General features: G+C 37.0%; 1 protein-coding gene across 3 annotated transcripts in view; it reads left to right on the plus strand.

Annotated features, from left to right (window-relative positions):
- TFG (trafficking from ER to golgi regulator) overlaps positions 1-23,820 on the plus strand; it is a 40,052-nt gene that overhangs the window by 1,438 nt on the left and 14,794 nt on the right. For all 3 annotated transcript variants that reach the window (XM_017891922.1, XM_017891921.1, XM_017891923.1), the window contains exons 2-5: positions 3,575-3,801; positions 9,874-9,957; positions 18,107-18,253; positions 21,760-21,924. In XM_017891922.1, coding sequence (XP_017747411.1) covers positions 3,618-3,801; positions 9,874-9,957; positions 18,107-18,253; positions 21,760-21,924 — 580 coding nt within the window. In that variant the 5' untranslated portion in view covers positions 3,575-3,617. The remainder of the gene's footprint in view (positions 1-3,574; positions 3,802-9,873; positions 9,958-18,106; positions 18,254-21,759; positions 21,925-23,820) is intronic.

The raw sequence follows: 23,820 nt of genomic DNA on the forward strand, positions 1-23,820 counted from the left end.
GAGCTAGTTGTTAATTCCAGTCTCTACTTTGGAAGAGAAAACGAGTACCAGAATTCTGTATATGAAGTAATGTTGGGATGGGATTTCACCTTGAGAGGAAACTTTTGTTGCACACTTACTTTTGAGATACTTTTGTGTTTACTCTGGGGAGATGACTGCACGAGCTAACGATAGCTTTAGGAAAGAAGCGCTGGTTCCTGGCCACAAGATGTTTAGAGTCAGTGGGAAACACAAAAAGTGAATTTGCACGCAAACACATGGCAGATGGAAAGAATACGTGACTCTTTTTTTTTTTTTTTTTTGAGACGGAGTCTCGCTCTGTCGCTCAGGTTGGTGTGCAGTGGCGTGATTCCCCCGGCTCACCGCAACCTCCGCCTGTTTCAAGCGATTCTCCTGCCTCAGCCTCCTAAGTAGCTGGGATTACAGGCACGCGCCACCACGCCTGGCTAATTTTTGTATTTTTAGTAGAGACGGAGTTTCACCATGTTGATCGTCTGGTCTTGAACTCCTGACCGTGTGATCCGCCTGCCTCAGCCTCCCAAAGTGCTGGGATTACAGGTGTGAGCCACCGCGCCCGGCCTTCAAATTTTAAATCCATTGAAATTGGGCAACAAACCCGTACCCCAGTCAGAAGGACATACCATCAATTATATTCAAAGCTGGAATTTGTTCTTAATTAGGAGTGTGTCAGACGAAGTCACTTCTAGCTACATAAAGAAGGTACAGTGTGAGGATCGGATGTAAAAACTGATCTATATTACAGCTTTCTTCTCCCATACTTCAAAAAATTTAAACAAAGTCTTTAAATACTATGTCAGACACTTTTCTAGGTGCTGCTGGGAATAGATAATACCAGCTCACTGAAGCTAAGCACTGGCTCCTTTTACGTTATTTCTGGTTTACACTTCTTGTAGAAAGGAGAAGGTAACAAATACATTGATTTTTTGAAAGGTCTTTATTACTCTTAGGCTGCCAGAGCAAACAAGATGGAATATTTACCATCTTGGTGAAATAATTATACTTTAGAGCTTGGCACATAGTAGGTATTTAGTAAGTAATTCCTGAATGCAGAAGACATTGCAAAAAGCATTGCAGAAGGCGAAGAGTTGGTTGTATGGAGATTTCTGTTAATCACTGTCTTCATGAGAAGTCCATTGTGAGAACTGGCAGATAAAAAACTGTATTCTTACTTTGCGTTAAGATAAGCATGGCATCTCTAGAGTGGAATGCAGTTCACTGTATTCTGCATTGACCTTAGAGTGTTATATTTAGTTTTAATGACCCATTTCATTGATGATTTATTAATAAAATATCTGTTCAGAGCATGGTGAGGGGTCTAGAGATATTAATTTAAGGACTAGTTAGGTGAAAGGACGAAGGGTATTTATATGAAGAATAGTAGGCCATTAATATATAATATTCATATAATAGGATTCATGGAAACTTTTTTCAAGTATCTGAAGGGTTGATATGCTGGGGGAGTAGGTGAGTGCTTTCACATACCCCGAAAGAATAAACAATAATTGCAGAGAAGTGTGGTGTTAATGAAATAACAGATTTAAGAGGAGGAAGCAGAAAGCTGCTAGTAGTAAGGCAGGAAGTTGAAACTAGAATGTGGCCAGTAGGAGTTTTTGGACACCTTTAAATGTCTCAAATCATTTTCTTGGGGCAGGAGGAGGAAGGAGTTGATGCTTAGGAAATGTTGAGCGATTATAGATAACATTCAGGAACATCTTGGCCTTGAGAAGAAGAGATATTAATCCATTATTTGATAAGTATATCCTCCCTTATTATCTAGCAACTATTTAACTTGCTAGAGACCTTCAACATTATTTTGAATTTAAAATTACACAGTCATAGCTGGACTTGGTGGCTAACGCCTGTAATCCCAGCACTTTGGGAGGCCAAGGTGGGTGGATCACTTGAGGTCAAGAGTTCGAGAGCAGCCTGACCAACATGGTGCAACCCCATCTCTACTGAAAAAAACAAAAATTAGCTGGGCGTGGTGGCACATGCCTGTAGTCCCAGCCACTCAGGAGGCTGAGGCACGGAATCCCTTCAACCCGGGAGGCGGAAGCTGCAGTGAGCTAATAGTGCACCACTGCACTCCAATCTGGTGACAGAGTGAGACTCCATCTCAAAAAAAATAATAATAAAAATACAGTCATTATAGGATAGTCATACTGAATAAAATTAAAAATTAAAATAAAACCTAAGGGAAAATTCTGTAACGAATCAGTGTTTAGTGGCTAGTTGTTTGACACTGTCTTATTTAATAAAGTATACAGTCCAATCGTACACACCCACCCAGGTGGGAGAGTTAGGGAGTATGCAGCACAGTAGTGGACAGTCTTTAAACAGTTCAGGTGGGTGTTACTAATTTGTCCTTTCTCCTTCAGTTACCCCACATAGGAAATTAAAGACATACTCATGAGATCTTTCTTAGAAAAACTTGAGGCTCTATTTGAGTATTCACACATAACTCTGTCTTCAGAGTTAGCATTTAGAGTTTATAGAATAATAGAGTTTTGAAGCCAGTAGTTAGTTTTCCCTTTATTTAACAGCTATTAGATGACTATTGTCTGCCAGGCACTGTTGTAGGCTCTGGGAATACGGAAAACATAATTGTTTACTTCCTGTCATCAAGTGGAGAAGACAATAAAAGTTACAAATTTTGATGTCTGGTGTTGTTAAGTGCTTTGAAGAAAATAAAGCAGGATAAGAAGATAATGACAGGGGAGCCATTTTAAATTAGATGGTTAGGAAAGACCTCTCTCAGTTAACACTTGGTAAGGAATCTGAATCATATGAGGGGTATCAGAAAGTTTCAAGACAAAGGAAAACGTGAAGTATGGGTATAGCAGGGGTGAGTGAAGAACAGAGGTAGGAAATGAAATTAAATACTTGGCCAGGGACCAGAGGCCAGATGATTTTATGGGTCTTGCTTTTTGAGATGAGAATGCATTGGAAGGTTTTGAACGGAATGATGCTAGGTTTTACTTAACAGCGTTAACTGTGGTGGTGAGACTAGATTAAAAGTGGGCAAAGGTAAAAAGCAGGCAGACTGTTAGGGGTCTTTTCCAGTCATTTAGGCAAGTGATGATGGTGGCTTGAGTCAAGTTGATAGCAGTGAAGGTGCTGAAGTGGTTGGACCCCAGAGTTATTTTAAAGGTAGTGGCAACTATATTTTATTGGCAGTTTGGATGTAAGGTTTGAGAAAAAGAGATCAACCAAGATTTTTTTGTCTTATACAACTCAAAGGAAGTAGGATAAAGAGGCCTATAGGAGAGGCAGTTTTAGGTGGGAGATCAGGAATTTAGATATAGTAAGAAAAATCTAAATGGTAATGTCAGATGAACGGTTAAATATGAGAAAACATTATAGTAGACATAAAATAAAAGCTTATTTTATTATCCCTAAAATAATGTTGCCTCCAGACCATTTTAACATAAAGATGGTAACATGGGGATAATGAATCTTTTGGAGGCCAGATTTTCTTAGCATCTAACAGTAGCATTGCTCTCAACTTTTAAGGTATGTTTTGTTGTTTAGTTATCAAAACCGTTTTTATCAGTCTTTCTCTAGAGTTGTGTATATAGAACATCCTGGAGTCCACCATGAACGGACAGTTGGATCTGAGTGGGAAGCTAATCATCAAAGCTCAACTTGGGGAGGATATTCGGCGAATTCCTATTCATAATGAAGATATTACTTATGATGAATTAGTGCTAATGATGCAGCGAGTTTTCAGAGGAAAGCTTCTGAGTAATGATGAAGTAACAATAAAGTATAAAGATGAAGGTAAGAGTATTTTTAAAAATCTATTTTTTAAAGTCCTTTTTTTTTTTTTTTTTTTTTTAAAGAGACAGAGCCTCTGTTGCCCAGGCTGGAGTACGGTGGTGTGGTCATAGCTCAGTGTCACCTCAACTCCTGGGCTCAAGCAATCCTGCCTCGGCCTCCCCAAAGTGCTGGGATTATAGGCATGAACTGCCATGCCTGACCTTAAAGTCTTAAGTATTGTATGTGTTATTTTGCCCATTTTTATTGGACTCTTTGCCGTCCTCTCCTTCATGGTAGTTGAACCCTTTCTTGTATTGAATGCGATGTTCATATAGTTACTATAATTCTCTTATCAGTTAAAAATAGCTAAGTGGGGCCGAGCGCAGTGGCTCATGCCTATAATCCCAGCACTTTGGGAAACCGAGGTAGGCGGATCATTTGAGGTCAGGAGTTCGAGATGCGCGTGGCCAACATGGTGAAACCCTGTCTCTACTAAAAATGCCAAAAATTAGCCGGGCGTGGTGGCCTGCACCTGTAATCCCAACTACTTGTGTGGCTGAGGCAGAGAATTACTTGAACCCGGGAGGCGGAGCTTGCATTGAGCTGAGATCACTCAACTGCACTGCAGCCTGGGTGATGGAGCACGACTCTGTCTCAAAAAAAAAAAATTGCTAAGTGGTTTATTAGAAGGGAATTTTAAGTGTTAGAACATTTTCACATACATTTTTACAAGCATTATTTTCTCCTTTTGTCCATATAATTCTGGTTTCTTTTAGCCTAAAAAAATTTTTTTTTCTATTCTTTCCCAAAATGAAAGGTTTTAGTATGCATGGAATGAAAAGGCTTTCATGGTCAACTAAGTATGGGAAAGCTGGTTTAAGCAAAACAAAAGTGTTTCTTTAGGAGTTTTCAGATTATAGTATGTTTATATACATTTTCAGAAGTTTGTAGTATGCAGTGTTCCCAGACACATTTGTTGACAAAATTCTCTTTATGGAAATAGGTTTTGCATGAAAAACGTTTCAGCAAACACACTAAGTAGAATTGTAATAGTAGACTATATTTCCTATTCTTTAACCTGCCTTCTTTGTTAACATCTCTGCTGAAATTTTTTCTTTAGGTGGTTACCAGTGTTTTTTTACTGTTGAACTTACTTGCAGTGTATTTAATCTTGACCTCACTATTTAGCACTACTACCCACCCCATCCTTGTTTTTAAATACTTTTACCTCTTACCATCTCTTGACACTGCTTAACCTGGTTTTCTTATCACTAATGTTTTCTCTGTCTGTGTTAGGGTTGGCTTAAAGTAATGCCGGCAGATATAGCAGAAATCTTAAAATCTGAGTGGTTTAATAGTTGAGAAGTCTTTCAGGGATCCAGGCTGAAAGAAGCTGTTACCTTCAACACATGGCTTATAAGCTCACCATAGGCATTGACATTGGCGGGCAGATGAGTGAAGACAGAGTATGAAGAATCATATGGGAGATTTTGCTCACTAGGCCTGGTGGTGTGTGTCATTTCTGCCCTTATCACATTGGTCAGTACCCAGTTACATGGCTCTGCTAAGATGCAGATGGATTGAGAAGTATAGTCCCTGGCTGAGCAGCCACTTTGCACAACTTATACTGTGCAAGAGAAGTGTAGATCACTGGTGATCAGTTAATTGACCATCTAGCTAAAGGTATAATTCTCCTTTCTTTTTGTGATGTGTAGTCTAAGAGCACCCAAAATAAATTTTTGAGAGTTGCCCATGTTAAGAAACAAAGGATAGTACTTTTTTCCTGTTTTTTTATACTTATCATACCTTGATTTTCACCTCTCTAACTTTGAAATGTGTGCCTTAATTCGATCAGTTAATTTTTTTTTTTATTATTTGTTTGAGACAGGGTCTCTGTCATCCAGGCTAGAGTGCAGTGGCGTGATTGTAGCTTACCATAACCTGGAACTCCTGTCCCCAAGCAATACTCCCAACCCAGCCTCCCAAAGGCATAAGCTACCATGCCCAGCCTACAATAAAGATTTTTAACTTTTTTTTTTTAAACAAAGTCCTAAGAGTGCTTTTTTTAAAAATTCTGTTTTAATTGGCAAATAATTGTGCATATTTATGGGGTACATAGTAATGTTTCATTACATATAATGGGATTAGATCAGGATAATTTGCATATCCATCACCTCAGATATTTATTTCTTTGGGGTAGAAACATTCAGTATTCTCCTTCTAGCTATTTGAAATTGTATAACAGGTTGTTGTTAACTATAGTCATCCTATAGTGCTATAGAACACTGGAACAACTTCTATCTGTTGTAATTTTGTATCTTTTAATAAATCTCTCCCTATCCCTCTTTTCCCCTTCCCTTCGCAGCCTCTCCTGTCCTCTCTCCTGCTTTTTACTTGTATGCAATCAACTTTTTTTAGCTTCCACATGTGAGAGAGAGCATGTGGTATCCTTTTAACTTAATGTCTTCCAGTTCCATCCATGTTGCTGTGAATGACAGGGCTTCATTCTTTTTTGTGGCTGAATTGTATTCCATTGTGTAGATATACCATATTTTCTTTATTAGTTCTTCTGTTGTTAGACACTTAGGTTGATTCCATGTCTTGGCTAATGTGAATAGTGCTGCAGTAAACATGTGAGTGCAGATGTCTCTTCAGTATACTGGTTTCTTTTCCTTTAGTTAAATACCCAGTAGTGGCATTGCTGAATTGTGTGTTAGTTGTATTTATAGTTTTTTGAGGAACCTTCATACTGTTCTCCTTAGTGGCTGTACTGTTTACATTCCTACCAATAATATATAAGAGTTCCCTTTTCTCTTCGTTCTTGCCAGCATTTGTTATTTGTCTTTTTGATAATAACCATCCTAACTGGGGTGAACCTCACTGTGGTCTTCATTTTCCTGATATGTGTGCATTTCCCTAATGATTTGTGATGTTGAGCATTTTTTCATGTATTTATTGACCATTTCTATGTCTTTTTTGGAGAAATGTCTGTTCAGATCATTTGCCAATTTTAAAATTGGATTGTTTGTTTTTTAGCTGTTGAGATGTTTGAGTTCCTTGTATATTCTGAATATTCATCCTCTGTCAGATGAGTAGTTGTATTTCCTCCTATTCTGTAAGTTCTCCTTTCACTCTCTTGTTTCCTTTGCTGTGCAGAAAAGCTTTCCAGTTTGAGATAATTGTATTTATTTTTGCTTTTATTTACTGCACTTTTGAGGTCTTGTTCATGAAATCTTTTCCTGACCTATTAAAGAGGTTATTCTTTTCCTAATGAGTGGTCTTGGTGATTTTGTCAAAAGTCAGTTGACTATAGATAACATGGATTAATTTCCAGGTTTTCTATTCTGTTTCGTTGTTCTATGTGTTCTGTTGATCTATGTGTTCTCTTGGTCAATGGGTCTGTTTTTATGTCAGTTCTGTTGTTCTGTGGGTCCATTTTTATGCCAGTCCGTGCTTACTACAGCTTTGTAGTGTATTTTGAGGTCAGTAAGTGTTACACCTTCAGCTTTGTTCTTTGCTTAGTATTGCTTTGACTGTCTGGGGTTTTATGTAGTTCTGTACAAGTTTTATTGTTTGTTTTTAAATTGTGAATAATTTTATTGGTGGTTTGATAGGGATTGAATTGAATCTGTAAATTGCTTTGAGTAGTTTTGTCATTTTAATGATATTTGTTCTAATCTATAAGCATGGGATGTCATGACATATGTCAGCTCTTCAGTTTCTTTCATCAGTGTTTTTTTTTGTAGAGGTTTTTCATCTTTGTTAAACTTCTTCCTCGATATTTAAAAATTTTTGTAGCTATGGTTAATGGGATTGCATTTTTTTTTATTTTTGTATTTGTATAGAAACACTACTTATTTTTTGTGTATTTATTTTGTTTCCGACAACTTTATTGAATTCATTTATTGGTTCTAAGGGTTTTGGTAGAGTTTTTAGGTTTTTGTGTATATAAGATTATGTCATCTGCAAACAGGGAAAGTTTACTTCTTCCTTTCCAATTTGGATACCATTTATTTTTTTTCTCTTGCATAATTGCTCTGGCTGGTACTTCCTTAACTCTTTTTTTAATTTTTAATTTTTATTTATTTATTTATTTTTTTGTCTTGAGACAGGGTCTTGCTCTGTCTCCTAAGCTGGAGTGCAATGGCGTGATCATGGCTCATTGAAGCCTTGAACTGCTGGGCTCAAGCAGTCCTTGCAGCTCAGCCTCCCATGTAGCTGGGACTGCAGGCATGTGCCACTGCACTCAGCTTCTACTTCTTAATGTTTATCAAAATGGGGCTCTCACTGTGTTGCCCAGGCTGGTCCTGAACTCCTGGGCTCAAGCGATCCTCCTGCCTTTGCCTGCCAAAGTGCTGAGATGACAGGCATGAGTCAGTGTGCCTGGCCTTTAACTGCCTTTTTTCACTTGAAGATGCTTTGCATTTATCTCAAACTGACCTCATTGATTGGCTTTCTCTTAACTACCTTGTTTTTGTTAAGTCTAAGGTCAGCAAACTTTAATAGATCAGAGATAATAACTACTGTAGCTTTGTGGGTCACATAAGGCCTCTGTCTTATCTTTTTTTACAATGTAAAAACCATTTTTCATTCACAGACCTATAACAACACAGGGATTTTGACCCCTGGTCACAGTTAGTGGACCCTTAGCTTGAGTTGTAATTTGTCTTCCACATTTAGTTACAACTTTGTATTTCATGGTTTTTATTTTTTATTTTTTTTGAGACAAAGTCTTGCTCTGTCGCTCAGGCTGGAGTACAGTGGTGTGATCTTGGCTCACTGCCACCTCCACCTCCCAGGTTCAAGTGATTCTCCTGCCTTGGCCTCCCAAGTAGCTGGAATTACAGGCACACGCCACCACACTCAGCTGATTTTTGTAATTTTAGTAGAGATGGGGTTTCTCCACGTTGGCCAGGCTGGTCTCGAACTCCTGACCTCAGGTGATCCGCCCACCTCAGCCTCCCAAACTGCTGGGATTACAGGTGTGAGCCACCACACTCGGCCAAAAAGTTTTTGATTGTTTTGTCTCCCTTAGATTCTGTTAGTAGAGTGGAGGGATGGCTTAGGTGAAGTTCCTGCCGTCAGAGATAACTCTGTTTCTGTTGTAGGATTCAGAAAAGAAAAAAAGTAACAGGAAGTTTTCTTTTTTTACATACACACTTTATTTTCTTCTAAAAATGTGTTTATGAAAGTTGAACATTAAACAGGTATGTCACGGGAAGTGGGTCTGGCTATAAGGAGCTAAAAACAGTTATAAAATTCTCAGTTTTGTCATCTTTGTCCAAAATAAATCCACCTAATTCGTGCTAAAAATAGGTGCAGCAGATCATCCCAGAAGTAGTCTTGTGGCCTCCCCAGGACAGAACTCCTCCCCACCCTACTGTTTGTGAAGATACCCTGCAGAGGTCCCTGATGAACTCCTTGTCTCTGGCTGCTTTTTTATTCTTGCTTTCTTTAGAGAACATATTTTTCCCTTGGCCCTTTGAAAGCTTTTGACACATACAGTTGGTATGCTAATTATAGCATTCTTTATCCCTGAGATCTGGGGGACTTCATGGTCATAAATATGCATTGTTTTGAATATATAAATATTTTTCTAGGAAGAGTTGATTGTTTTCATCTTAGTATCAAAATGGTCAGTGACCTGAAAGATTTACTATCCATTCATTAAAGCAGTTTTGCAACAGTAGTGTTTTACTGTACCTATGATTAAGATTTGAACTTTGGGAAACTTTTTTATTTCTTGGTAAAATACGTAAATTTTTTGGAATGAAAAGATTTCAGTCTAAACCAACAATTTATGATATTACTGTCTATGAATCTCCTCCTAGTGACTAGTAAATATTAAGGCACTTAATGCATTAACTTTAGCTATATTTTTTCATGTGGATATGTGTAAATACCTTGCCGTAAGAGTAATAAGCAAAACTGATTTGGTGTGTTTTTTAACAAATGCGTTTTTGCTAGACAAACCTTTAAAGTTTAAGGGTTTTATGGGAGAGTTCAACTATGTTCTACAATCTACATTTTGGATTTTTAATTTTTACTAGTTTACTGCTTATACAAATCTGAAACTTTTTTTTTAAATTCCAGATGGAGATCTTATAACAATTTTTGATAGTTCTGACCTTTCCTTTGCAATTCAGTGTAGTAGGATACTGAAACTAACATTATTTGGTGAGTAGTAAACTTTCTAATAAATTTACTATTTTATTCATTGTATTTTAAAGATGTTTGGCTTTTTTCCTTTTAAAGACTCAGGTAAGCAATAACTGATTCAAATATTATTACATTTATTTGTGTCCAGGTAGTTGTTTTAGGTTACTTGAAGCTTATGGCTACGTATATTTTAAGCAAATGATAGAAGTTTAATTCAGTAAGAACAGAGTGTTAAGTATGTTATTTTTTTGAAATGAGGTATAACTTAGTTATCCTTGGTACAGTATTATAGTTTTAATTTAGCTGTATTAGAATTTTTGAATTGTAATTATTTTCTTTCACATTACAGTATGTTGTTACTTATTCTCAGGGCTTAACATGTAAGTCTGATACTTGAAACCAGTAGTCTCCAAACTTTTTGCACCGGAAACTGGTTTTGTGTAAGACAGTTCTATGGACGGTGGGGGTGAGCGGGGGGAGGTCAGCGGGAGAAGGTTTCGGGATGAAACTTCCACATCGCATGTGCAGTTTGCAATAGGGTTCACACTCGTATGTGAATCTAATGCCACTGCTGAACTGACAGGAGGCAGAGCCCACCACTTACCTCCTACTGTGCAGCCTGGCCCGGTTTGGTTCCTAACAGGCCACAGAGCAGCACTGGGTTGGGGACCCTTGCTTTAGACAGTATTTCCCAAGGAGTACTTAAAGATTAAAAATAGTTCTGATAAAAACCAATGCAAGACTAATTTTAATCTTTTAGATTTTTTCTTTTAGATCTTAATAGATATGCAAGGCAGAACTTTAAGGGACAAGATAGAAAAGATTACAGAGTGAAACGTTAGTGTGATTATGTGAAAATAAAGTGTGTACGCTTTTCCGGTTGTTTTGTTTAGTGTTTCATTTTTTAAAATTTTGTTGCATGAATCTTAAAGTTCAGTATGAAATACAATCATGGTCTACTGATTTAATTTGTATTTATTTCATCTCCATCTAGGAAGGATGAATATGAATAATCAGAATTTAAATGTTAAATAACAAAAACTGTTTAAAATTACTTAAAATAAAGGTATCTTTTTACAGTATTGAGTGTAAAATACTTAACTATTGACTAGGCATAAAGCAGATTAGATAATCTGCAGACCCTTACTTTAAACAGGATCTGCTAGATAAACTTACAAATGTATTTTTTGAATTCTGTAACTCAGCTTGCCTAGGAAAGTAAGGGAAATATCCAGATAACAAAAAATAGATGGAACTAAAGCCTGATGTACCAAAAGCTGAAACTTGGGGTGTTCTTGGTGGTGATAGTAGAGATTTTAGCCTCCATAATTTAAGGAATTGCCATCTGGTGTCTACATGGTGTAGGCCCTTGGTCCTAGTCCCTTAGTAGGCCATGCTTTCAAAAACAATATTTTAGAAAAGTCTACCTTGATACAGGAAAAGTCAAGGAAGCTTGACTCTTATACCTTGGGCCATCAGGGGCTTGGGAAGTATCCCTTGAGGATTCATAATTGTGGTCCTTAAGTGAGCTGGGTTTAAATTTAAACTATCCGTGTAGTTTGGTAACTCCGAAGCCCAGATGTTACCATTTTAGAAAAATCTCAGAAGAAAGGCCAAAATCTCTTTTGAGGGGTGTATTCTCAATCCAGGTCACATAGGTTTCTCACAGACAAAACTGTAAGACACACGAAACTGTCATGTAAGCAAGAACCACTGGACACAACTAATAGTAGGATTAGATTTTCAAGAACTTTTGTTAATATATGTGATAGTCTACAAAATTAAAAGTTATTTAAGACATAAAAGAAGGAATAAGAATATAAAAGTGGCCAGGCATGGTGACTCATGTCTGTAATCCCAGCACTTTGAGAGGCCAAGGCAGACAGATTGAGCGCAGGAGTTCGCGACTGGCCTGGGCAACACGGTGAAACCCCGTCTCTACTGAAATACAAAAAATTAGCCAGCTGTGGTGGTGGCGCCTGTAGTCCCAGCTAATTGAGAGGCTGAGGCAGGAGAATTGCTTGAACCCAGGAGGTGGAGGTTGCAGTGAGCTGAGATCGTGCCACTGCACTCCAGCCTGGGTGACAGAGCGAGACACCATCTCAGGAAATAAAAAACAAAAAAACAAGAATGTAAGAGCAAGGTGCTATTGTGCTATGGAAAAAGAATAGATTTTAAAAAGAACTTAAAGTAACTTGGAAATGAGAAATATAATCATTGAAATTAAACACTAAGTGGATAGGTTAAACACATTAGTCATAGCTAAAAAGAGAATTAGTGAACTGCAAAGGAAATCCAAATAAATTACAGAGTTAAGCACAAGAACACAGGCAAAGAGAAGGTGAAAATGAGAACATCCAGAATATTTCTATTCAGAGTTTCAAGAAGGAGAGAATGGGGGAGTGGAAACATGTTGAGGTAATGACTAAAGAAATTTTCAGAAATATATAAAAGATATAAACCCTCAGATTCAGAAGGCACAGGGAGCCTTGAGCAGGGATAAGTAAAGGCAGATCCCTGCTGGACATATTGTCATGAAACTGGAAAATGTCTAAGACAGAGAGATTACCTTAAAAGTAGCCAGAGCGAATAAGACTGATCACATATGACACAATTAGACTGATGGTAGACTTCTTCATAGTAATAATAGAAGCTAAAATACAGTAGTATCACAGTTGCAAACAGTTAAGAAAAATAACTAGAAAAGTAGCATCCTGGGGCCGGGTGGCGGTGGGCTCAAGCCTGTAATCCCAGCACTTTGGAGGCCGAGGGCGGGCGATCCACGGAGGGTCAGGAGATCGAGACCATCCTGGCTAACACGGGTGAACCCCGTCTCTACTAAGAAAAATACAAAAAACTAGCCGGGTGTGGTGCGGGCGCCTGTATCCCCAGCTCTCGGGAGCTGAGGCAGGAGAATGGCGTGAACCGGAGGCGGAGCTTTGCAGTGAGCTGAGATCCGGCCACTGTACCTCCAGCCTGGGTGACAGAGTGGAGACCTCCGTCTCAAAAAAAAAAAAAAAAAAAAAAAAAGTAGCATCCTATACTCCGCTAAATTTCACGAATGAGGAGAAGTACAAATACTTTGACAGACTGAGAATTTACCACTCACAGACCCTTGTTAAAATAATTTTTAACAGTGGTCTTCATCAAGAAATAAATTTAGTTCAGAAGGTGGTGAAAGATGCAAGAAGCAATGTGAGCAGATAAACTGTTGCTTGATCCCAGGCCCTCAGTAGGGTAAGCTTTCAAAACCAATATTTTAGAAAAGCTTTTCCCTTGATACAGGAAAAGTCAAGGAAGCTTAACTCTTAAATCTTGGGCTGTCAGGGGATTGGGAAGCACTAATGAAATTAATGTGTACGTTTTAATGAGCATTGATTGTTAACAAAAAATTAATAGTTTTAGGGAATAAAAACAATTTGGGACAAGAATACTGGGCAATAATATGTAAGAAAGGAAGGGATGATAAGAATACAAATATTTTAAGGACTTATTTGGGAGGAAGATTGTAATTAACTTTAGATTTTTTAAATTGCATACTACAAATGCAGAAGTATGCATGATATATACATGTAAGAGTTATTATTGAAAAATTAGACATTCTCAGGAAAGGAGAAAAAAAGAAAACAAAAGGGTACCTGTTCAGTTCAGTAGAAAGTGGTGGCAGAATAAAAGAAATAGAAAGCTTAATAGATAGAACAAAATACTAATCACAGTACACAGAAATTGACTACATATATCAGTTAAAATAATCTCTTAATGGAGTTTAAAAAAAATTCAGTTCCATGCTACTTCCAAGAGACATAAAATATTATTATGCAAAGCTTGAAAGTAAAGGGCTAGAAAAAGAGACTAGACAAATGCAAAGAAAGCTGGTTATTAATAGAATAGACTTGTGTAAAAACTTGAGTAGTAATAGTTACTCTGTGATGATAAAAAGAATAATTCACTGCAACTGTATAACAATCTGAACACTTAATACGTGTTAGCTTTAGATGTTTTCCCCTAAGAAAAATTGGCAGAACAAAGATAAATCAATGAATGTACAATTATGGAAGAGCTGATAAATCAAGCAGGCTCAAACAGCCTTGGTCTTCTACATCTAGCAGTTAGGGAGAAATACAGTTTTTTGTTTGTTTGTTTGTTTTTGAGTACTCATAGTGCATTATAGAAGTTGACTGTAAATCAAGTCTTCCAGAAAATTCCAAGATGTAACAGAGAATAGATATCTTAAAGGTCGTATTCTCTGGCCTCTTTAGAGAACATTGGACAGGATATGTAACCCAGATTTCCCTACTTTTGGAGACAAATACAGTTTTAAATAAGTCAAAGAAGAAATAATAATGGGAATTAGAAATAAGTAGGTAATGACTTCTGTGTAACCAAGTTTTTAGAGAATGCTAAAGCTGTACTTAGAGTAGTACTTACAGCTTTAGATACTTATATTAGTAAACTGGATTGGAAAGTTTTGGAGGTATTCAAACGGTTACAAAAGGACAAAGCTCAAATAACTTGGAAGGAAATAATAAAGAGCAGACGTGAACTAGAAATCGGAATTGTTAGGATCAACAATTTTGAAAAGATGCTGTTGGCAAACCTTTATGAGGATTAGTTAAGGAGAAACAAGGCACAAATAAGCAATGTTAGAAATGAAAGGTTTATAGTAGAAACTTTAAAAATTTATATTATATATACCATGAATTCCTTTATTTAAATTTGAAAACTCAGGTGACATGGACAATTTCTTAGGGAAATTTAATGTACTATTTCAAGAAATAGAAAATTTGGTTGCCCCAATTAACATTAAAGAAATTGGACCAACTATTATACCAAATACTTAAGGAACAGATGATTCTAAATTATACAAACTATTCAAGAGCATAGGCAAAGAGGGAATATGCACTAATTCATTTTGTGGGGTTAATATAACATTGACATGAAAACCAGCCAGGGAAAATGAAGACCAGTGTCACTTATGATCATAGATAGAAAATATTAAGTAATATTTACAAATCAAACTCATCAGTGAATATTAAAACACACCATTGTCAAAATTGCTCACCTAAGGAGTCTAAGATTGCTTTAAATTAGAAAATCACATACTACTTTCTGTATAACAGATTAAAGGAGAAAAACTGAATCATCTCTAGATAAAGAAAAGCCATTCATATCTCAATCATGTTGAAAAGTCGTAGCAAACTATGAATAAAAGGGAATTCTTTTTTTTTTGAGACGGAGCCTCTCACTGTCGCCCAGGCTGGAGTGCAGTGGCTTGATCTCAGCTCACTGCAAGCTCCACCTCCCGGGTTCACGTCATTCTGCCTCAGCCTCCGGAGTCGCTGGGACTACAGGCGCCCACCACCACGCCTGGCTAATTTTTTTTTTTGTATTATTAGTAGAGACGGGGTTTCACCATGTTAGCCAGGATGGTCTTGATCTCCTGACCTCGTGATCCACCCACCTCGGCCTCCCAAAGTGCAGGGATTACAGGCGTGAGCCACTACGCCTTGTCAAAAGGGAATTATTTTACCTCATATGGGGGCATTTATTACATAGAACAACTGCTGTGTGCCTAATATAAAAGGATTATAAATGTAACATACCAATTATGATTATATCCAATGAAACATAGTTGGAATAAATCTAACAGTCTAGATTGTTTTGGACGAAACAAAATTATTTAAAATCAAGTAGGGGAATGGGTTTTAAGGAAAGGTACTCTGGGAGATTTGATTATGTCTGTGTTGTTTCATTTCTTAGTGGTTAGGAGCAAAGATGAAAAAAATATTAAGGTTTGGCCAGGCGTGGTGTCTCATGCCTGTAATCCCATCACTTTGGGAGGCCGAGGTGGGCAGATCATGAGTTCAGGAGCTCGAGATCAGCCTGGCCAACATGGCGAAACACTGTCTCTACCAAAAAAAAAAAGAACATTAGCTGGGCGTAGTGGTGCACGCCTGTAGTCCCAGCTACTTGGGAGGCTGAGGCAGAATTGCTGAACCCAGGAGGCAGAGGTTGCAGTGAGCCGGGATCAGGCCACTGCACTACAGCCTAGGTGACAGAGCAAGACTCTGTCTTGAAAAAAATATAAATATATATTAAGCTTTAACAAAGGTGGGTGTTTAGTAAGTTTATCTTGTTGTGTGCTTGAAATGGTTCATTAAAGTCTTCCAATTATATTCACACTAATGAAGATACATTATTATGTGTACTAGGGTTCTCCAGAGGGATGGAACCAATAAGATACATGGGAGTTTTTTTAGGGAGAATTGCAAGGTGATTACAAGGCGAAGTCCCATGATAGGCCATCTGCAAGCTGGGGAAAGAGAGAAGCTGATGCTGATAGTGGCTCAGTGACTCAGTTCAAGTCCAAAAGCCTGAAAACCAGGGAAGCTGATAGTGCAGCCTTTGTCTGTTGCCAAAGGCCCGAGAGTCCCCTGAGAAGCTGCTAATACAAGCCCTAGAGTCCAAAGACCAAAACTGGAGTCTCTTGTCCTGGAGTCTGATGTCCAAGGGCAGGAGGAATGGAAGCAAGCATCTGGCATAGGAAGGAGAGCGAGCTAAAGACCCAGCAAGCAAACTTATCTTCTTCTGCCTGTTTTCTCATAGCTGCACTGGCAGCTGATTGGGTGGTGCCCACCAACACTGAAGATGGGTTTTCCTCTCCTGGTTCACTGATTCAAATGTCAGTCTCTTCTGGTAACACCCTCACAGACACACCTGGGAACAGTACTTTACCAGTCATCTAGGCATTCCTCAATCTAATCAAGCTGACAACTAATATTAACTTAATCAATTTAAACTTAGTTAATTGAAACTTTTAATCAAATATAATTTGGAGCTTAGTGCTCTTAAACCCACTAAGTAGATAATAACAGATTATAGGCCATACTAGGCATGTAAGTGCAAGGTTCTTAAACATTCTCGTAAGATGTATCAGTGTGCTCCAGAGACTACCAGGAGCACACCTGTAGTTGAATGAAGTTGGGTTTACAGACTTACTGCAGCAAGGGAGAATGAATACCGTGGAGAACAATAGGATGTTTTACAAATATGTTAGAAAAGGATTTTTTTGTTGGGCTTGGGTTTGTGTTAGCTGATTTTGGATAAGGTTCAAGGAAGTACAACTTGGCCTTGGATGCTCCTAGGAAGTAGAGATGATTCTATGATTGGATATCTTACCAAATATTATCTAGAAGGTGAGAGGAATAAATCTTACTAAATCTTATCTGGAGGGTGGGAGGAATGAATTGAGGCTAAAGCTGTAGTTGGTAAAGCAGTAGCAGTCACTCATATTAGCCAGGATAAAAGGTTGTTTGGTCCTTTTTCTGGTGTGGTCAGCGTTCTTGTTTTTGTCTGAGTTTTGACATGGTTATGGACTGTTGATCTATACAGATGATAGTTTTCTGTGATGTTGGTGTTCTTTGAAATATTTATGTTCAACAGGAGAACACCACAGCCTACCTGTGAGTGCCAGGCCAGCTTCTAGCAACACTAAGGCCTATCTTACTGTACCAGACCAGTTTCTGGCTGCTAGGAGCTATTTTTCTCCTCAAATATTGGAGAAAAAATAGTAATACTAAGTGAAAACCAATAATTAATTGATGTAGATAGGAGATTGTATTGAACTTCATAGGTGTGCAGGGAGTATGTGAATTACTGGTGAGTTTTCTTCTAAAAGCTTATAATTGGTGGTTTGATTTTGAAACATATTTAACAAAGAATTGCCCTGAACTTTTATTTTCACATAGATGGCCTTTTCTAATTAGGTGCTTCAGGAGTTTGTATGTATGTATACTGGCAATGCGTAAAGCATTTTAGTTTAGTTTTTGAACTCCTGTCTTGGGGTTTGCAAACAGAGCCTTGTGTCACTTTTTTTTCTTTTCTTTTTAAAAATAACCTGAGTGTTGACAGTGTTTGTTGCTGAATGAAGGAATTCATTTTTTTCAGTCAACTAAAAATCATTTGGTCTGGCATCAAATCATTTGACTTTTTTTCCATAATAAGTTATTAGCCATAGAGAATTCCTTTTTTTAAAAAAAGTTACTCCATTACATTGATATCTTCTTTTGTTATTTTAAAGGAATTGTATTTATTTTCCTTGTTGCATGTTATTAGTATACTTATTCATGAACTTCTAATTTTAAGCAAATAAATGTTTTTATTTCAGTTAATGGCCAACCAAGACCCCTTGAATCAAGTCAGGTCAAATATCTCCGTCGAGAACTGATAGAACTTCGAAATAAAGTGAATCGTTTATTGGATAGCTTGGAACCACCTGGAGAACTTGGACCTTCCACCAATATTCCTGAAAATGGTAAACCCTGAATCCATTGTATTCTGATTTATTGTTCTTATGTCTTTTTGGAAGTTTGTAAAAACTCTTTTTAAGTGGGAGAAGGATGGCACCCCCAGTGTCACTCTTGCTCCTCTGCCTCTCTACTAGTATTTGTGTCTGTGTTCCTAAACCTTGCTGTTCATCAAGATTACTAGGAGGTTTCATTATACCAATTCCTGGATCTCATCATAGACCTACTGGAGTTTAGCACCTGGAAATCCCATTTTTAAAGTGTTTTCTGGGTGATTCTTTCACAACTAGTCTTAGACTTTTGGGTTTATTACACGGGTCAGTTTTCAAATCCTCTTGACACATGAACCTTTTTAGTGTAATAGATAAGTAATGAACCTTGGGAATTGAAAATCATTTCATGAATATTACGTAGTGTTGGAAGTAGTTTTAACTAAAAATCACCTAGATTAGTAATATTCATTAAAATGGTACATTGTAAAGTTGAAACACAATTTTAATAATATTTAAAGAAAACTTTTTTTTCCCCGTTTTATAGATGACATGTACTATTCGTGTTAAGATAAACCTAGAAGTATCGACATTTGGAACTGACATAATTTTGGGACCAAATGTATTTTAAAATGTGGACTGAAATTTAAGTATGTGTTATGACTTGAAAGTAGAGTTAAAAAACTGCTTTCTTCTTTTAAGATTCTTAGATGTTGCTTTTAAAGAAAACTCTTATTATTTTTTACAAATTCTTTGTTTGCTTATAATTTTCATATGTTTAAAACTGTCCATATTGTGAAATAGTAATTTAAAAAAATCTGGTCTGGATGACTGCATGTAAAGGGCTTAACACGAGATAATTTTGTGGATAAATGGCATGTGTTCTGTTTTGGCCGTTAAATAATTTGGGAGTTTTGTTTTCTGTTTTATTTTAGTTACAGTTTAAATAAAGACGTATTTTCCATCATTTCTCCCTTCCTGTCTTCTAATAATCATGTGGAATTATGTTAATGATAGATGGTTAATAAATATTTGGTGATTGATTAGTGATTTCTAGTTCCACTTCTATTTCAGAGCATAAGGGGACAATTTTTCTAGAAGAATTCATAGATGCTGATACAACGTTTGCATATAATTTCAGGGGATTTAACCATCTGCAAAATATTAAGAAATGTAGATGAGAATTTAACCAGTATAGCCAGTACTGTTCAGAAATTAGCTACAGGGGCCCGCATTCTACTCTCAGGAATGGATTTATGAATTTTTTGATTCAGGTGAAACTTTTTCCTCACCTCTTTCTTGCTACTGTTTATGCTTCATTCTTTGTTTCTGTATTTTTATACATATTATTGTTAGCTTTTTACCTATGTTAACGTAAAAGATGTTAAAATTGGTTTCTTCTCTGCATCTTGGAAGTCATGCCATGTGTTGTTTTCTTGTATGGCCATCTTCTAGTTATTGTGTCCTGTCTGACGTATCTGATGATAAGATGATATAAGAATAATACAATCTGCATTTTATTTTAGAGATAGTTCTAATTTAAAAAAAAGAAAACAAAACAAAAAAACCCTACATCAGAAACTGAAATCTAGTCCACAAAATGAAATAGTCCACAAAATAGTCCACAAAATGAAACTGCCAAATCAGCTGTCAGTGCTGTTTAGAACCTGTGGATTACCCTCACCAAGAAATGTGGCCGCCTGTGGTCTTCAGCTCTCTGTTACAGCGGTTCTTGGATGCTTGTTTTCCTCCAAGAGGCAAATGATGTGTAAACTACCTTAGATGGAAGATTGACCTGTTGGCGGTATCTCCAGCAGCTAATGGAGCAAGTAGTAGGACATATAGTGTGTTTCCTGATCGTTTTGTTTTGTGATAAGTGAAAAGAGGCGTAGGTAGTGAGATGTGAGGGGAAACAATTTGTAAGACTGACGTGGTATGCTCTTGGGATTAGAGGAAGGAACTTGGTAAGGAAGGTAGATAACTGGTAGATGTGTTTTAAAGGAATACTTCTAGGGGTTTTCCTTTTCCAAAAACTTAGAAAATATTAGGGTAGCCTGGAATGGTATGTTAGGAATGAATGAGCTGCCAGCCAGTGTGCGCTGTGGGTACTTATATTCCATTTAGCACTTAGTTTTTTTCAGAAGATACATTTTGTATTGATTACAGGAGTGATCTAAGAACAGATGTTCATTTACTTACTTGGTAACAAAAGTGATAATCATTGCTCCTTAACTGAGTAAATGGTAACAACAGTCCTTTTGTTTACTTGTTCCTGTGTTTTGTTTGTTTTGATGTCTTTTGTATCTTGGACTTGGATTCCTATTTGTAAAATGTAGCTTATTCTTGAACTCTTTCTTTCGAAAGACAGTAGTATAAATGCCTGTGGAATATCTTAATATCCTTAGAAGAAAAGCATGATTTTAAATTTAACCTGCTCATAATATTTAACATTTTGTTTTTTTGTTGTTGTTGTTTTAACCATTTTATTATAGAAAAGTTTAAGTATATACGAAAGTAGACATTATAATGAATCCCATAAACCCACATACACTTTCAACAGTTACCAACTTACGGTATCATATAATTATGCTACACACACTTCTACCACTCCTGTGACCTAGACTGGAGTGCAGTGCTAGGATCTCAGCTCGCTACAAACTTCTCCTCCTGGGTTCAAGTGATTCTCGTGACTCAGCCTCCTGAGTAGCTGGGATTACAGGCGTGCATCACTGTGCCTGGCTAATTTTTGTATTTTTGGTAGAGATGGGGTTTTGCCAGCCTGGTCTTGAGCTCCTAGCCTCAAGTGATCTACCCACCTTGGCCTCCTGCCGGGATTACAGACATGAGCTATCGCACCCGGCTCCCCTCCTGTATTATTTTGATGCAGATCCCATATACATCATTTTATCTGTAAGCATTTGAATAAGTATTTTAATAAGTAATACATATTAAAATAGAAGGTAGCAAATTCAAAAATGTTTTTAATGTGCCATTTATGGAAGATTATGAATTAATTATGGTTGGCTTGATTTCCATGTAATTTAATAGTGGACCACTAGATAGTAAAAATGAAGGGTAAAATTTGAGATTATAACCTTAGTTAAGTTTCTTTTTATAAAATAAAGCCTTAGTTCCTATAGTTGTTATTTCCAGAGTGCCCAGTGGGGTATCTGATACTAGGATATAGGTCATTGGGCTCCAAAAAAAACCAAAACAGTAAAATGTTTCTCTTTATCCAGGAGCTTGTATTTTTTTCGTCTAATACTTCTTACGAAAGGAGGTAAATAACTTTTTTGGAAAAGCTGTTGTTCATCTTGTTTCTTTTGCCCTCTCCTCCCTGGTACTAGAAGTAAAAATACAAAAAAGTGTAAAGAAAGTAAAATGATTTATAATCTTATATTCAGACATACTTAACATTCCAGACTATCGTTGTACACATACGTTATTTCCCTATCTTGTACGTTTAGGCCTTACTGAGTATAGATAAAAGGAAGCACGTTTTGTTTATTCCTCTCTTCTTGCAGATACTGTGGATGGTAGGGAAGAAAAGCCTGCTTCTGATTCTTCTGGAAAACAGTCTACTCAGGTTATGGCAGCAAGTATGTCTGCTTTTGATCCTTTAAAAAACCAAGATGAAATCAATAAAAATGTTATGTCAGCGTTTGGCTTAACAGATGATCAGGTTTCAGGTAAGTTAGTTTCCAACTCCTTTATACCCTTCCTTTCCTTCATCTTTCCTTTCTTCTCTTTCGTTCTTTCTTTAATTGAAGAATAACTTGGATATGGTGAAGTGCACAAATCTTAAGTGTTCTGTTTAACAAGTTTTTACATATTTGTACACTTATGTAAAAGACTAACTAGATTAAGATGTAGATTATTTCCAGTACTCAGAAGGCTTTCTTACGTCCTCTCCCCAACAGTAGCTCCCTCCCTCTTAAAGAAAAACCAATGTTGGGTTCAAGTAAATTTTTGAAAGTAAAATTTAGAAAGTTTTAAAAAATCTGAACTATTTTATAATTTGATTAGTTGCAGTATTGGAATTATATTTGATTTGTCTTTTCTCTTAGAGAAATTGAAAATTATATGTAGATTTTCTGGTTAAATTGCTTGAGTATAGAGTGGATTTTATATAAACAAATTTTAACCTTAAAGCAGTACCTATATTGTTTTATTCTTTTAACTTTTGGTTGTAATTTCTTCATTATTTTTTCCCGCTTCTTTTTCTCTTTTCGGATTCTAATAACATACATTGGAGAGCTTGATACTGTCTCATGGGTCATGAAGGTTCATTTTTCTTCAGTCTTCTCTGTTCTTCAGGTTAGGTGATTTCTGTTGAACTCTTCAGGGTCGCTGTGATTTCTCATATGCTGTTGAACCTTTCTAGTGAATTATTTAATTGTGCTTTCAGTTCTAGAATTTCCATTGAGTTTTTATAGTTTCTGTTTTTCTGTTGAGATTATTTTACGTTCGTTAAGACTACATTTTCCTTTAATTGTTTGAATGTATTTATGTTTGATCCTTTAAAAATATTTAGAATAGCTGCTTTAAAATGTTATCTGCAACATCTAACACTTGGACCCATTTGGAGTCAGTTTCTATTGACTGGGTTCCTCTCCCCCACACACATTCCCCAACTCCAGTAGGGTCACATTTTTCTGTTTCTTTGCCTGTCTAATAGTGTTTGGTCGAAAACTAGACATTCTGGTTAATATGTTGTAGTGACTTGGGATTCTTTATATTCTTTTGAGGATCTTGCAGGGAGTACATTTGTGTGGACTTTATCAACATAAATAACAAACAGAAAAGGGCTCTCTAAAAGAAAAAGGTATTTGGGAATAGAGCATTGCATTGAAAATATGCATGCCGTAGTAAACTATGTGCGTATTCAGTGAGGTAAAGTCAGGTAAAGGTTTTTAAAGGAAAAAATGAGGAGAAAACATAATTGTTTTGAAATAATTATTGTTGGCTACAAAGATCATTAGCAAGAGTGATGCCAGTCTGAGGTTGGACAGGCAGTTTCTGGGCAGATGTCCTCACAGTCAACAGAAGTATTGATTTATTTATTTTTGCAAAGTTGTGATGGCCTTTGTGTGGGCTTGTGGTTTTTGAACTCTTTTGTGATAGTTTTTCTAAGAATCCTCTCTTCATGGCCATATCAGAGTTTTTTATATTTTTCAACATTAATGATTTCCTTTTGGTTTTGATAACTTTCACATACTGAAAACTACTCCTTCTTTCTCCCTATGGTGTGGAGCAGCTGATATGTATGCTCAGTCCTTTCAGCTTGCTCCAGGTGCTGCTTTTTCTCTGAGCCTTCTTGAGATATCCTCCTCCGCTCTCCCAGCCCTACAGTCAGCTGGGGATTTGGGCAGAGTATATATACCTAGATTTTGGGTCTTACCCTTTCAGTGCCACCCTCACCTCAGGGATTTTCCTCCTAAATCTTCAGCTGCTTGTCCAGCCATGAGGTGGTTAACACTGTGGTTTTCTGCCATTGGAGCTGCAGAGGTCAGCGCTTTTAATTCTTATCCATTCTGGTTTTATTGGGGTAAACTCTGGTGTCTGGTTGACTTTCAATTATTTCA

The sequence above is a fragment of the Rhinopithecus bieti genome, unplaced genomic scaffold (assembly GCF_001698545.2).
Source record: "Rhinopithecus bieti isolate Rb0 unplaced genomic scaffold, ASM169854v2 scaffold_20579, whole genome shotgun sequence".
Classification (NCBI taxonomy): Eukaryota; Metazoa; Chordata; class Mammalia; order Primates; family Cercopithecidae; genus Rhinopithecus; species Rhinopithecus bieti.